General features: G+C 37.9%; 1 protein-coding gene across 3 annotated transcripts in view; it reads right to left on the reverse strand.

The window, feature by feature from the left end:
• The window catches only part of LIN9 (lin-9 DREAM MuvB core complex component), a 40,140-nt gene that overhangs the window by 3,216 nt on the left and 22,395 nt on the right, over positions 1 to 14,529 (reverse strand). For all 3 annotated transcript variants that reach the window (XM_083831217.1, XM_083831216.1, XM_083831218.1), the window contains 6 exons: positions 11,320 to 11,477; positions 10,003 to 10,136; positions 8,892 to 9,011; positions 8,621 to 8,722; positions 3,507 to 3,587; positions 83 to 208 (listed from right to left, as the gene is read on the reverse strand). In XM_083831217.1, coding sequence (XP_083687343.1) covers positions 83 to 208; positions 3,507 to 3,587; positions 8,621 to 8,722; positions 8,892 to 9,011; positions 10,003 to 10,136; positions 11,320 to 11,477 — 721 coding nt within the window. The remainder of the gene's footprint in view (positions 1 to 82; positions 209 to 3,506; positions 3,588 to 8,620; positions 8,723 to 8,891; positions 9,012 to 10,002; positions 10,137 to 11,319; positions 11,478 to 14,529) is intronic.

The raw sequence follows: 14,529 nt of genomic DNA on the forward strand, positions 1-14,529 counted from the left end.
TGCCCTATTCCCAGGAAATATTTTTTTTAAACTTAGTTTAAGCAGAAATAGCAAATTCATACAGATTCCAGCAAAATCTTACCTCATAACAATACTGTTGAACTTTATGCAACACTTTATTTAAGTCTTTGTTTAGTTGTTCTAGATCTAGAACAATAGTTGCGTATCTCCTCTGAAACTCAATACTTATTGGCATAGAATAGGATTTCTGTGGAAAAGACAAAAGCATATTAAAATTAATGCAATACTTTACATACATACCTTTTGAACTCATCAGAACAGATTTTCAATTTAAAAATAATACTGAGATATTTGAAATCCCAGTGTCCAATAGAAAAGTGTTAACATGCAAAATCTTAAAACCTAGTAATGCTATTTGCAACTCCAAGTGACAACTGTGTAGTAACTAGCATGCTTTTATTCTCTTCAGAAAGTGCTGTGATAATCTGTGGTGCTAAATACTACAGATGACAACTGTGTTCTGACCTAGTTATTTCACCAGTAGCTGGGTATGACTTCTTTCTACCGAAAGACCTGCATGAACTGAAAATGATCCTGTCAGTAAGAGAAAAGTATAGGACAACATGGCCACAACCACCTGTACTGCAGGTGGGAGGTATGCTTGGCTAGTAAGATAGTGGTCATCTGAGAATAATTCCAGTGCTACATACCTTCTGTTACAACTAACAGTTCTGCCAAAAAATAAAAGTTACTATAGCTTACATTTGGTAACGTAAGTATTTTGGATAAGCACAATTTCAAAACACAAAACAAAACAAAAAAACCAATACAGTACTGTTTTTCTTACATTGCTTTCACAGCGTATCTTGATGTTGTTTGGGTAATATTTATGAAATTGAAACAAAATACACAACATATTGTAAGTTTCCCCTACAAATAGCCTCTTTCATGGTAAGTTAGATACATTTCCACAGTTCCTCAGCCACAAGTCTGAGATACAGATACCTCATACAATCAATCCTATAGCCATAGATTTTACAAGAGATGAAGTAAATTTAAACGTCAAGAGCCTTCATCAGGAGGCTTCAGGCCAGAAACTCCAAATCAAGGTTTTAGTTATCAGTCCTGGATTAAGGACTTTAAACTTGACCTCTGAAATGATGCCCAGGGATTGACAAGTCTGAATACCAATTTAACAGTGCTTTAAACTAACATCATGACTTCAGAATTCACCTAGCAAACAGGAAACCTGCATAAATTTGATATGCTTCCTCCGACTCTAGAATATAAGTAAATAACTGTAACTTTCAGACCTTCTTCAGTGACCAGCCCCCTCTAGAGCACACTGGCCTAATACAGGGTAGCCATGAAAGCCACAGGCGGTTGTGAACTCCGTATCAGAAAGAAATGGGTGAGGGCATTCTGTATTACTGAAGATGAAAGAAGTATTTCTCAACACCAGCATTATTTATGATCCAAGACCAATCCAAGATCTGGAAACACTGACAAACAGCTGACCTCACAGACAAGAGACGGATGGCTTTCGGTAGATGGAAACAGGTAGCATCTCTTTCATGGAGCATCTACATGCTTCTCTTGGTCAACCAGCATCACCTTTACCTCATCTTCATTGCAGGTCAAGTGAAAAAATGAACCAGCCATCCTTTTTACTTGCATTCGTTTCTCCAAGTGGCTATCAGAAAAGTAATTACTGTTTTGCATACGTAACTTGTTTATAGCCTGCAACCAAGATTAGTATAGTGATGTCAAAATGCTTAACTGTTAGTAAGCTGTCTTTTCCCTGCCTCATGTAAATTTGAATTTATTGTTATTGCCAGATAATAATGGACTTCATTCAGTACCACTTCTGATTTTGGTCAGTTCTCTTTACTTCTATGTTGGACCAATCACTAAAAAAAGTGTCCCCAAATGACAGCGTTATTCTAACAATTTTTTGAATCTTATGAAAGATTAGTAAAGTCTGACAATTGAACTATTCCTGAATGAACTCAAAGCATTCCATTTTATGCATGTTCAGTTGTGATACTGACGTTCAAGTGGACTGGTGCCGGAAAGAGGAACATTCAAAGAAAATACTTTTTAAGGGAGAGATAGCGTATGGTAAGCAGAACAAATGTAGATGGGATTACCAAGAGGACCAAGAGTATTACAGACAGGCTAAGAACATGACCCAGTAGAAAGGTATCATGTCCTCTATTTTTATCAGGACAGCTTTAAATAGTGACAAAAAAAGTGTGTTACGATCGCTTATTTACAAAGCAAACAGCATAAGAAAGGTATCTCAAAGTCCTTATCTAGGCTATAACTGAGTTAAAATTTAATGTTTATTCCTGAATCATTATCTTCCTTATTGCTTCTTAGAATGCTCTCTCCATTTTGCCATTTTCCTTGGTATTCTTATTTCACAATAAAGTGAAATTTATAACACAGTAGCTGAGTGGCATGTTAATATCTGGGTTCTTGCCAGAGGAAGGCTCTGAAAGTTCAGCCCTTTCTGTGGATTTCTTTACCTCTGCAAAAGTACTAATATCTCAGTAGGAACAGAATTCTTTTTAGTTTATGAAGGGCTGGTAATTTTTCAGTATCAGAGTTACGTGCTGCAATAACATGTTTTAATCTTGCTCCTTTTTGCATCTATTTTAATTATTATTTTTATTAAGCACAATTAAAAGACAAAAAGATAACGTAATAACTGAAATACTAACAAGGTTTTGAAGATCAGCCTTGGGACAGTAGGAAACAGAATAACAGAACGTGCAAATGATCACTGAAAGGACAAAGAGGGAGATCTTACTACGATAAAGTCTTCAACGTTCAAATATTTTAAATTAAAAAGTCAGCATTTTTGGTTTAAAGAAATAAAAAGGATTCCTTTTCCTCTCCACAAACTTCAGCGTTCTTTCTGTGCATTGTAGAGATACTGGCAGAACGGATGCTGGCAGACGGTTGAGACTGACACCTTTCCACATTCAAGTTGATTGATAGCCATGGGTGGTAGAAGAGGCATTCTTATCATTTTGGATTTACTGACTGATGATTAGATAAAAACCTAGCAAGAAAAACTGTTCTGCTGATGATAATTATGCCATAGCTGGTCTAGTATTGTAATATGAAATCCAGGTTAAGGGCATTCAGTGATGTATAAATAAACCCCCTAAACTGAGTTATTGTCCAGAAAGCTAAATGAATACCTACCTCCACAAAATAAAATTAAGATAAATGCCTTACTGTATAAACTGACCCCCCAAACCCTCCAAGTACATAACATATATCAATTAACACATAAAGGAAGCAAATACTATCCTGATGTTCACATTAATCTGTTTCCAAAGCATAATGCTTTCAAAGTGGAATCACATTTGAAACAACTGACCTCTCTGACTTGTCTTAAAAAAATAAGAATCCCACCACATAGTAGAAAGCAATAAAATATATGGATTTTATATAGACTTTTAATTTTTATCTGTTTGTATTAGCTGTTAAAGTATACCATAACTTAAGAACTGAAAAGAGAAAATTCTCACCAGCTTTTCTGCTTCCGTATTCATCTCTCTTAATTGTTTGATGTGTTCCTTCTTGATCATAAGGATTTTTGATAACCTGGTCTAAAACAAAGGAGCTAGTTTTAGAACAAACAGGTCCTTATGCAGTTTTGAAACAGCACACAAATTCAAGATAATAAAATGTATGTTTCTTTCATAATTTTAAAATACATTTCTCAGTTGTTCTTCAAGCGAAGATGCAGAAGTAAAAAATAAGTAAAACTAAACAATGGATTTTTTCAGAGATTTTAAAAGCATTTTCAAGTGTCCTAGATAGAAGAAACCTAAAACTTATCAGCTGGAATTCCCTATAGAAAAACAATATATACTGTTAGAGGCTGAAGAATCAAGACTCTTCATGGTGATACCACCATGTGCTACAACTAACAGCCCGTGTCCTACCATAGCTTTTGCTCAGAGTTCTAATTCTGTTCTCAGCTGTGCCCTGGACTAAGCAGCAGCCCTTTATGTACGTTCCTGCAGTGAAACCTTGTCAATCTCTTGGTATAAAGATTGGATCTACTTTATAGAGAACAACTCTGGTCTTTCCATTTTCCCCGTTTCTTTTATAGAGGGAATACCCTGTTTCTTCTGCCCTGTGAATCTACCAAGCTGAAGAGGAAGTCACTTGGACTGCTCTCAACACACACATCACTTATAAAGCCATTCATATTCTCTCAGGCACATGGAGAGAAATTATAGCTCCACTACAACCAACAAGTTTTATTATTGATATAAAACCTGACATCTTGTCTCTGTTTAAAAATTTCAAAGGGTTTAACTGCATTCTAAAAGCGGAACACGAGACTGGGAGAAACAGGAACTTCTAGTTCAACATACATCTCATCTACAATCCCCATCGTTGATTTTGAAGCTCAGTCTTCAGGCAGCCAGGTTTATTGCCCTCACAAATCCTAATGAAAAGCTCTTCCAGGACCTCTTTCAGCTAATTATGAATCTTCTTGAAATTTCCATGTTAAATGCATTCTTATTCACTTCATAGCAATTTGTTCTGACCAAGCTGTTTTTCAGCTTAAATACAGCCTGTCCTCTGTGTTTAGCCCCGTTTTCACACACAGTAAAAGCAACCCTTCTCCACCATTCTCTCACTAGACTTTCACAACCCAAGCCTTTCAAGTCTACTCTCCCATAAAAAGCTCCTGCTCTCTTACACTGTTGAGGCTCTCTGTATCTTTTTCTATTCGCTGTAATCCTTCCTTAAATATGAGCACCAGGACATCTACACCACTATTCTAAACAACATTTTTACCAGCATCAATACTCTCTGCCACAAATACTTTGCCAGGTGCATCTTATGAACTGATGACAAGCTACAGCCAGACACACAGAACAATACTGCATAGATAACTCTTCCCATTCCAGACATTCACTTCTGTCCTTGTGCTATCCCCCAATGCCCACGGTGAGCCAGCACATGCAGTTCTGCAGCTATATGGAGAACCCCATCAGGAAACTGAAAACGATGAACCATACATACAGAAAAGGCAGGAAAAAGAGTTTTTAAATCGTTGCTTTTGAGCTGGATTATCTTGTTCACTACCACACAAATGCTCATGTTGGCAAAAAACCACCTGGGAGGAAGGAAAGGATTGTACCTCATCTGACACCGCTGCCAAGAAGTTCCTCACCAAGCTATGCTGCCAGCACCACCTAACAACTAACACATGTAGACCTCTCTCCTTGACGAAGTCTGAGAGTCCCTAGCTTAGTGCAGGCTATATTACCTTGCAGGTTTGGGGGACAGGTATGCGGTGCTTCACTTCTATTTTGATGCCCAGATATATTCAAGGATGTGGGCCCTAGTTCTCCAGTTCATGACCTTGCATTTTATTTTATATTCATCCTACTCCCAGAAATATTCCAGTAGTCAAGATAATTAAATTCTTTCTACAAGAAACTGACTTTCCACCATTTTATGTCTACTAACTTTCTCCCATTGGTATATTTTTATTAAACAGAATTGCATTTTCATTTGCCAGTATACTTTAATTCAGGCCAGTCCGAATTTTATTCTAGCCCAGCAGCTCCATTTTCAGCATAACTCATCCTGTTTACTGTTATATAGGCCTCATTAAAGCGGTTTTAGTACAATGCTTTTCCACACCTTAAAAGACATGAAGGAACAACCCAAGCAGTATGCTTAGATTTGTACTTTATATTTCATTTTGTAGTCAAAAGAATATACAACAAGCATTTCAATGTCTGCAATAGCTTAATAGGGAATATTTCCAAAATTTTTACAAGCAGAAAACAGACAAAAATCCAGCATCCGCTCTTAGTTTTTTCTTCCTGTCTTTTAAGATGAAAAAGTATTTATTTTCTCCATAGCAATCTGAAAGACTGGTCAACTTTTCTGATTGTTCTGTATTCCCTCTACTGGACACACAGCAGCATTGCAAACAATCTTTTTTGTCTTAGATTGTTTTCTTCCCAATATAAATTTAAGCTTTTCCCAAATAATACAAACAACAACAAATAAACAACGAGCAAACAAACAAACAAAACCAACCACAAACACAAAAACCTAAAACTGCAGCTGAGCACTTGGAAAAAACATCTTCTAACTTTTAGTATTGACTAGAAGTACAGACTTTGCTGAATAGTCGATTAAATATCAAAGGATATATATTGCATGTAAGGATAAACTTTTAAAAAATTTTATTACATTTATTACTTGTTTCTTGATGACTTTATTCTCAGTCATAATACATACAAGCCAGGTAGATGACATCAGTTGCTCTTTCCTTATGCACCAATGCTGTAACCCCGTTGTAGAAGGCCACCAGATTTGTTCTGGCATTTTTTGCCCTTTGTGAAACCATGTAGTCTGTCACCAATCACCTCCTCATTTTCTGCGAGCCTTGGCATAGTTTCCAGAAGAACCAGCTCCATGATCTTGCTGGGCACAGAGGTGAGACTGACTGGCTCATAGTTCCCTTGGTCTTCCTTTTTTCCCTTTTTAAAAATTCAGGCTATGTTTCCCCTGCCACAATTTCTCAGGTATGATGGACAGGGGCGTAGCAACTTCACCTGCAAGTTCCCTGAGGACCCACAGATGCATCTTATCCAGTCCCACGGACCTGAGCACATTTAGGTTTCTTAGATGGTCTCAAACCTGATCTTCTCCTACAGTGGGTGGTTCTTCATTCTCCCAGTCGCTGTCTTTGACTTCTCCAACTCGGGCAGTGTGGCTACAGCACTTGCTGGTGAAGACTGAGGCAAAAATGTCGTAAGGAGCCTGTATCCTTGTATCCTTTCATTCCAACGCTCCAGTCATAGGAGCCATCCCACCACATCTCCGTAATGCCAGTAAGATTACACTCCTCAAAGCAAGTCCCATGGTCTAAATAGCTGAACCCCTGGCTGTGGCACCAGCCCTGGAACCATTTGTTGATTTGCCAGATTTGACCGGTCCTTTCAAATCCCTTCCCTTTGACCAGGAGGACTGATGGAAAAACTACCTGTGCGCTCCAGAGTCCCTTATCGCTCTTACCAGGGCTCTGTAGTCCTTCTTGATACTCCTCAGGCTGCTCCTGGTTGTATCACTGGTGCCCACATGAAACAACAGCAGTAGATAAGTCAGCGGGCTGTACAACGCTTGGTAGCCTCTTGGTGACATCGCTAATACAAGCCCCCATTAAGCAACACACCTGTCTAGAGAAGGTATCACGTCAGCAAATGGGTGCCTCTGTACCTCTCAGAAGAGAGTTGCCTACTACCATCACCCATCGCCTTTTCTTAGTTGCACTGGTTGTTATAGGAGCAAACCGAGCTGCGTTAGTCAGCTCCAGCGTCTCTCCTGATGTGACGGGTCTTTCCTCTTCAGTCTCCAGCGATTAAGTGGTTCTGCAATGGCACCTCAAGGTTTGGGGAAAATCTCTTCCTCTTGGTGGCCCTTGCTATTGCAAGTTTACATTCTTCTGTGTTAATGGCCCCTCTGCCTGCTGCACGTGCTCGTGGGGGAGTTTTTTGTTTGTCTGTGGGTTCATTGGAGACTGTGCTTGGAACCAGCTATCTAGCTCCTTTGTCAGCCTCCCTGATGTTATGCAGCCTTCTCACTGCCTCCTGCAGCGCAGCCACCTGCTAGAAGTCCTCCACCTGGGCACACCTTTTGCAGGCCACAGGAATCGAGGCACTTCCTGCAGTCTGAGGTCTTCACTGCAGCTTCTCCCTTCAGCAACTCTGTCTGTGTGGAGGCGCTGGCCATCTCTGGGGTAGATGGTGCAGACTCCCCGCTTGGAACAGCAGCCTTCGCTCTAAAATTCGGCCTTGAGACTCAGGCAGAATGAGTACTCTTGACCAGGTCCCTGGGTGCTGGGTTACATGCACTTTGAGTGTCCTACTCAGCCAGTAGGTTGGCACTCCTCCATGATACACTCTCCCCGCACACCCACCACACACAAACTGACGCGCCACACCCTGACTGCTGCACCAGACCGTGTTTGTAGCGCTCCCTAAGGGCTGCCTTTTGTACATGTAGGGGGTGGCTGCCATTGTTCCTGGCCCTGCCAAAGTACCACCAATCTCCCTCATGAGATCTGCTGGTTCCTGGCAGGTCTTGGTGCTCTCCTGGGAAGAAAAAAGATCTATAGCATACATTCAGGGAATAAAGTGGTTCATTTCTTCTCCAAGGCAGGTGGGACACACTACCTAACGCTGGATACAATATTATACAACATATGATAATGTAAGACGGGCAAATGTTCTTTGCATAACGCAAGAATATTTTAAATCAAAAAAAAGTCTTTAGCATAGTACAAAGTTTGCAGGTAGAAATAATATATTTTTTTCAGACCAACTGGTATAGCTAAGAATACACATTTGGAGTCAAAAGGCCATCCTGAGGTCTAAATTAAGAGTAGCACATTTCAAAGCTTATGAACAAGTGAGAACAATAAAAAAAAAAAAAGGAAGAAACTCAGAACAAGCATTACTGGTATCTTCTGAAAAGTTCATTTTGATATCACAATATCACCACCTCATAAATCAACAGGTGGTCATTTAACTGCGGAAGAATTAGAATAAACACAAAAAAGACAAAACACAACAAAGTAAGAGTTGCAGTTAACACTTACCACTTGAATGAGGAATTCTACTGGAAAGCCACCTAGTGTTTCACTATCTGTGCCGGAAATTTTGTTTTTCCATGAAGACTGTCCTAATAAAGGATCACTATCCTATAAGGAAAGCAGATTGCAGTAAATCCCTCTAAATTAAGCTATTAAATGAAATTATCTTAATGAACAACCTCAGAAAATTAAAAACTGTATAAGGTAACAGCTGTACCGTGTATCGGAAAATATATTACTGATTAATATTACAAATTACATGAAATAAGTAACTTACTGTAATTGGAGACTGGAGTGAAGGTGTATAATGCAATCGGGGAGGGGTCATAAAGAACCTAGAAGGCCGTTGTTTCTGTCCAAAGGCAGCAATTGGCATTGTTTCATGGGGCTCATTACTCTATATGACGGGAAAAGGAAGGACATACTTCAGGTGCTAGGCTAATTAAAAACACCCCTTACAGTATACATATTTTATTTCTGGAATCTGGACTAGCCACGCACATCCATACCCCAAACCCAAGAAACACTGAAAGACTGATAGAGTAACATTTTGCTTTTGGGCTAGCAAGAGCTTTAAAACCATATTCCAATGCTGGAGTTTGCATCACATCAAAAAACAGACCCTCACAAGAGTATTTCCAAAAATTCTATTGGCAAGTTGCAGACAAATCATGACTGAACACAAGTTCACTAGAGGCTCCAAACTCTCATCGTAACAGAGACTAGTCCTCAGACAAGTTAGTTGTCCCTTAGTAGACTGAATGCTACACAAGATACTAAAGAATATGATGCCATCTAAAAATTTTGCAATCTAGGTCAGAACATTTAGCAGGAACAATCCATGGAGCTCATAAATTTGTACAAAAGCACGAGAGCTAGGAAATAACTACAATTTTTTTGACCAAAGCAGTGTCATCACAGTTAGTTTCATTACCACAGAAGCTTGAAAATTAGACTCAATCAACTCATAATACTTGCTTCCAACTACCACAAGCCTTTACTCATTTTGTCAAATTACAAAGGGTCAGGTTTCCTTAAACATTTTCTACAACTCCTGCCTGGATCCCATAGCAGAATTTTTTTTGGGATCTTACACTACTCATTATACTTCTTCATACTCAACTCAGGCTATAACACTAGCTCTAGTAAGTTATTCCAGTCTGAGCCATTATGTTTGTATTACAGAAGGTTATCCTGCTCTATAAAACCATGAGCAGTATGAGCTCACTCTCCTGGAAATTCCCAGGCACCTGGTACGCTTGTTTCTATTTTATGACAATACAACCTGGATGTAATATTTTGAATTTTATTCTTTTTGGTTAAAGGATAGAATTGTATGCTGTTTTCTTTCATTAAAACTATTTTAAGAATGTGTTGTTAATACTTACAAGAACTTCATAATCTGGGACTGTCTGTGTTCCAAGACCTGCCCTGTCGAAAGTAACTCTGTATGTAGCATTAAGAGTGTCCACGGCGTCTATTTGTCCTGTGAAGAGTCCGTCATGGACACCTCGCAACCGTGCTAAAAAAAAATATATAAATGAATAAAAAACAAAGAAACACCACAACACACACAAATATTATAACATTGTGATGCCAAAAACAGACTTAATGTATCTTTTGCAAGTAACCCTGGCATCATCCAATACATATATATTTGTATTAAAAACAAAAAACAAAACTGACTAGATTAAATGAAAAAAATCAAACCCTGAAAAAGAATTGTATGCACTAGAAATACTACCTAATTTTTGTCAAATTTAGTTTTGCAAGTCAAATATTTCTCAAATCTACTCCTTAGCACTACATTTATGTCTACGTAGAACAGCATTTAATACTCAATACCTTCTGACAGTCAGATTCTGCAGGCAAAAATCAGTTTGAGTGATTTTGTATACCATTTCTATTTGATGTCTTCCACTGATAACTGCATATTTAGTGAAAGACAACAAAGAATACAGCTCAAGGATACATCTCTAGGAGAGTAAGGAGATACAGCATTTTGCATGCCTGCTCATCAGCAAGAATTAAGGATAGTGATGCTGAAGATATCAGAAAGGAATAAGCAGAAGTGGCCTGAGTGGGCCATACCGTGCTCAAGAGAAAACAACCCCACACCATGAATAGATAGGATGGAGGTATTCAAGATTTTATGAAATTTAACAAAGCTCAGTGTTTTAACAAAGCTGAGTCATTTTCCAAAGGAATGTTTTTACCGGTACTGCTTTCTCAGTTCTGTGCAATTTTTTGTGTAAAACAATGTCATGTTTAACATGTGTGTCTAACTACACTGGAAAATTAATCGTATAACTGCTTTGAAACAGGTATTTTTATGTTTATGAAAAACAGAGCTTAAGTTTTATATTAGGTCAGATTTTAAACTTTCAGACAGTACTCAGCTCTTTGCATTGAAGCATCTCTCTCTCCAGGATTTTTTAGATATACTAGACTTAAAAAAAAAAAAAAATAATAATCTGGATTATGAACACCAGAAATAGTAAACCGTAATAAATCCATATCTCAAAACTCTGTCGCTGTTTTACAAATACTAGGTAATCCTCACAAGCACTTTCTCAATGAGCTAACAATAAAAACATACAATTTGTAATCTTTTAAATTTATTTTACCTACATAGACTAAGTACTCTATGGTTTACTAAAATTTGCAGAACTTTGGTTTTCATTTGTTTGTTTTTAAGAAGTTACCTGTAACTTTTGTTCCTATTACAAGTGGTAATGGAATTTCTTCTGGAAGATCTTTGAACTGTGAAATATCTGCAACTTTACGCTGCTGCAAAAGCCTTATTTTCTGCCGCTTCTGTTTTAACGCTGATCTCTCTTCCTCAAAGAAGGCAGAAGAACATCTATAATACAATTAGGTAAAACTATACTTAAATTCAACACTGAAAACATACATACACAAAGACATAACAAGTAAATAAGCACAGTTTACAGCTCATCAAGAGAAAATGAAAAAGCTTGAAGTGCTCAAGAGAGAACAATTTCAGTGAACAGATTTAGACAGCCTGAGTCCCCAAAATTATCCTAGAATAACAGTTTACTTAAAAACAAAGAAAAAAAAACAACAACAAACACTCAGAAATGCTGTTTGCATTAGTATTTCAGAAGAGTACAACTTTTTAGGACTTTTTCTACTTACAGTGATCCACCTGGTCTCACAACAAAGCTAAAGCAGGTCTCACATCCAGCCTATCCTGAATACTAGTTCAGTGTTTGTACTCAGAACTTACTGTGAGGTCTCTGCCTGCCATTTCTTGCCAATACAGAACAGAACCCATTGGATCAGTTAGATCAGTTAAACTGACTTAAACTGACTTTGTAAGAAAGAGTGTCAGGCTCAACATAAAACGTCACTTCCTTGTCTCTTCTACTTGCATACGTGCAGAGTACAACTCAGATACAAAAATCTCTATTATGCAGGTGAATTGCTCTGACATTGATCACAGTAACAGTATAAATTTGTTTGAACGTGGGCTACTGTGTAAAAATCAGATAACCTCTAACAGTTCATACTTCACTTTGTTTTGGTCCCAAAGCCCTTACTTGTTTTTATCCATTTTCATTGTAATCTACTGATGCACGAGGAGAATACTAAAAGCATAAAGACATTAGGATTTGATCCTGTCTATTGTTCCTTGTTAAAAAGGAATATAATTCTTGTGTCAACAACAGAAGCCCTTTAAAAAAGGAATACGGGTTGCTACTGTAGGTCTGCTTAATTGCAGAAGTAGTTATTAAAGAAATAATTTACTACACCTTTCTTAATTGCTTTACTGCAGTCAAGTGCAATTTAACCTTTCTCTGTAGAACGTCTATAGGTATATACTGATTACTGATCAATAAGAAGTGCTACTTTACAAGACTGTTTTAGAAGACACTGATACCTCCTCCACTGGTTCCTATCACTATACTGTCAACTATTTTCCATTTTAAAACCTTTCAAGATCTTGCTTCGTTATTTATCTATCATGTAGCACTGAGCAGTCAGCTCCTATTTGCAAGTCTGCTTATTACTCTTGCTATATGATGAAATAAACAATCTTATGCTTTCTGTATACCCTTCACTCAAAGAATTTCAAAAAGCCATTTTGCTAATCTCCAAAATTTCTCTTTCTTGCAGTATGTATGATTTCTCTTAAGCTGCCAATGTACTGAGATGATTTGCTTTCACACCAAGCAGCAGTTTCACACTTGCTGTCTATGTGCATACACATATTTTGCCTTTTATCTTATTCATGGTTTCAAAGTTCTTACGGGGCATGAACCATCTGTTTTGATCAGTATGTACGACATTAAACACAATGAGATCTAAGCCCCAGGAAAGACATACAAAAATGCATGAACAGAAATAAACTGAAGCTATGCTGTACTTCTGCTAGACCTGGGCAGTAATGCACTGCAACAAAGGTTCTTTTTCAAGATTTTCAAATCCCGATTTGTTGTGTAGTCTATAAACATATAGTAGATTGAGCAATTGTGGGGGTGTGTCCACTCACTGGTTTACCATTGAAGAGCAGAATTAATTTACCTTGGAGTTGTGTATTGCCTAGTGATCCTCATTAGAAATTCAAACTATCTGGAAACGCATATAGTAGAGATACATGGTGGTTGGGGGATTTATGCAAAGCTTATTTGGATATTGCTATTTAAAGACATTATTTGCCCTGTATTTACTACTGGAGAGGAACAAGTATGAAATAGGGCTTGTCATGTGCTCTAAATGTCAAGTAGCAAAATGCAGGTCAGGGCATTTCAATTCCATTGAGGAGAACAGTGACTAATCACAGCAAGACAAAAAAAAAAGGGAGGAAAAAAAAGGGCCAAGAATAGACGTAATCAACGACACTGAAGGCCCTACAACATAAACGTTACGAATGTTTCTCTACTAGCCCAGATGTTCTCAAACACTCTTTCCCAAATGCTGTGGGTCATGGAGGTAGAAAGTATTTGCAATGTATTTCTGCCTTCTGTTATAGGAAGTCGCCAAGCCCTTCTCCCTCAAAACGTCCTTAAAAAAGGTCCTCTCATCTTTGTACCATTCCTATGAAAAAAAATGAAGGTGAAAACTATGGTAGAGATCACATTGCAACCTCTTTAGTGTTCCAGAGAGACTTATTTAAGAGGTTGAACACTCTTTTAGGCTTCTACCTTGGTCACAAAAGTTTGAACACGGGAATCATCACCATCATACAATGTCAGGACAGGCATATCTAAGCTTAATTCACATCCATTCCTATTTCACAACCCCACTGAAATTTATATAGAGTAGACAAGACTAACTATTACCTCTTCCTTTTCTTGGAGTATATCTTTCCCCAGAGTCTACTGGAATCTTACAAGCTTTGCAGGCTCCCAGGAAGAATACTGTTGTGCCAACCAACCACACTGTTGCTGGTGTGATAGGACATTTAAAGTAGTAGCAGACATAAGAAAATATTACAATATATTTAACACAAAATGGAAGAAGAAAAAAGACAACCATGTGCACAGCTATCACACAGAGAAACTATTATTCTCTCTGCCATTAACACTGTGAATGTAATATGTCGTATGTTTTTTCCTCCCTCCAGGGAAGATACTAGTATGGCCATGGAATTTGCCTTACTTGCATATGACCGAGGACAGACAAGACATTTCTAACAGAATAGTAATGTCAAAAGACTTTGTCCTAGAACTAGATGAAAACTGTCTTGAATAAGCATTCAACTGATTTAGAATCATTCAAAACCTGTTATAACTGAACCCAAGGACCTCTCCAGAGATCTTGAAAAATTTTGCCAGTATTTCTTTGTTTTTAATTATTAAAGAAATTAAAAACAAACAAACGCCTATTTTAGGCTGACAAAAAGCAAGATTTCATAATCTTTTGGTTAACAAACAAAACCAGACTCTACA

This window comes from Anser anser, assembly GCF_964211835.1.
Source record: "Anser anser genome assembly, chromosome: 3".
In the NCBI taxonomy this organism is placed as follows: Eukaryota; Metazoa; Chordata; class Aves; order Anseriformes; family Anatidae; genus Anser; species Anser anser.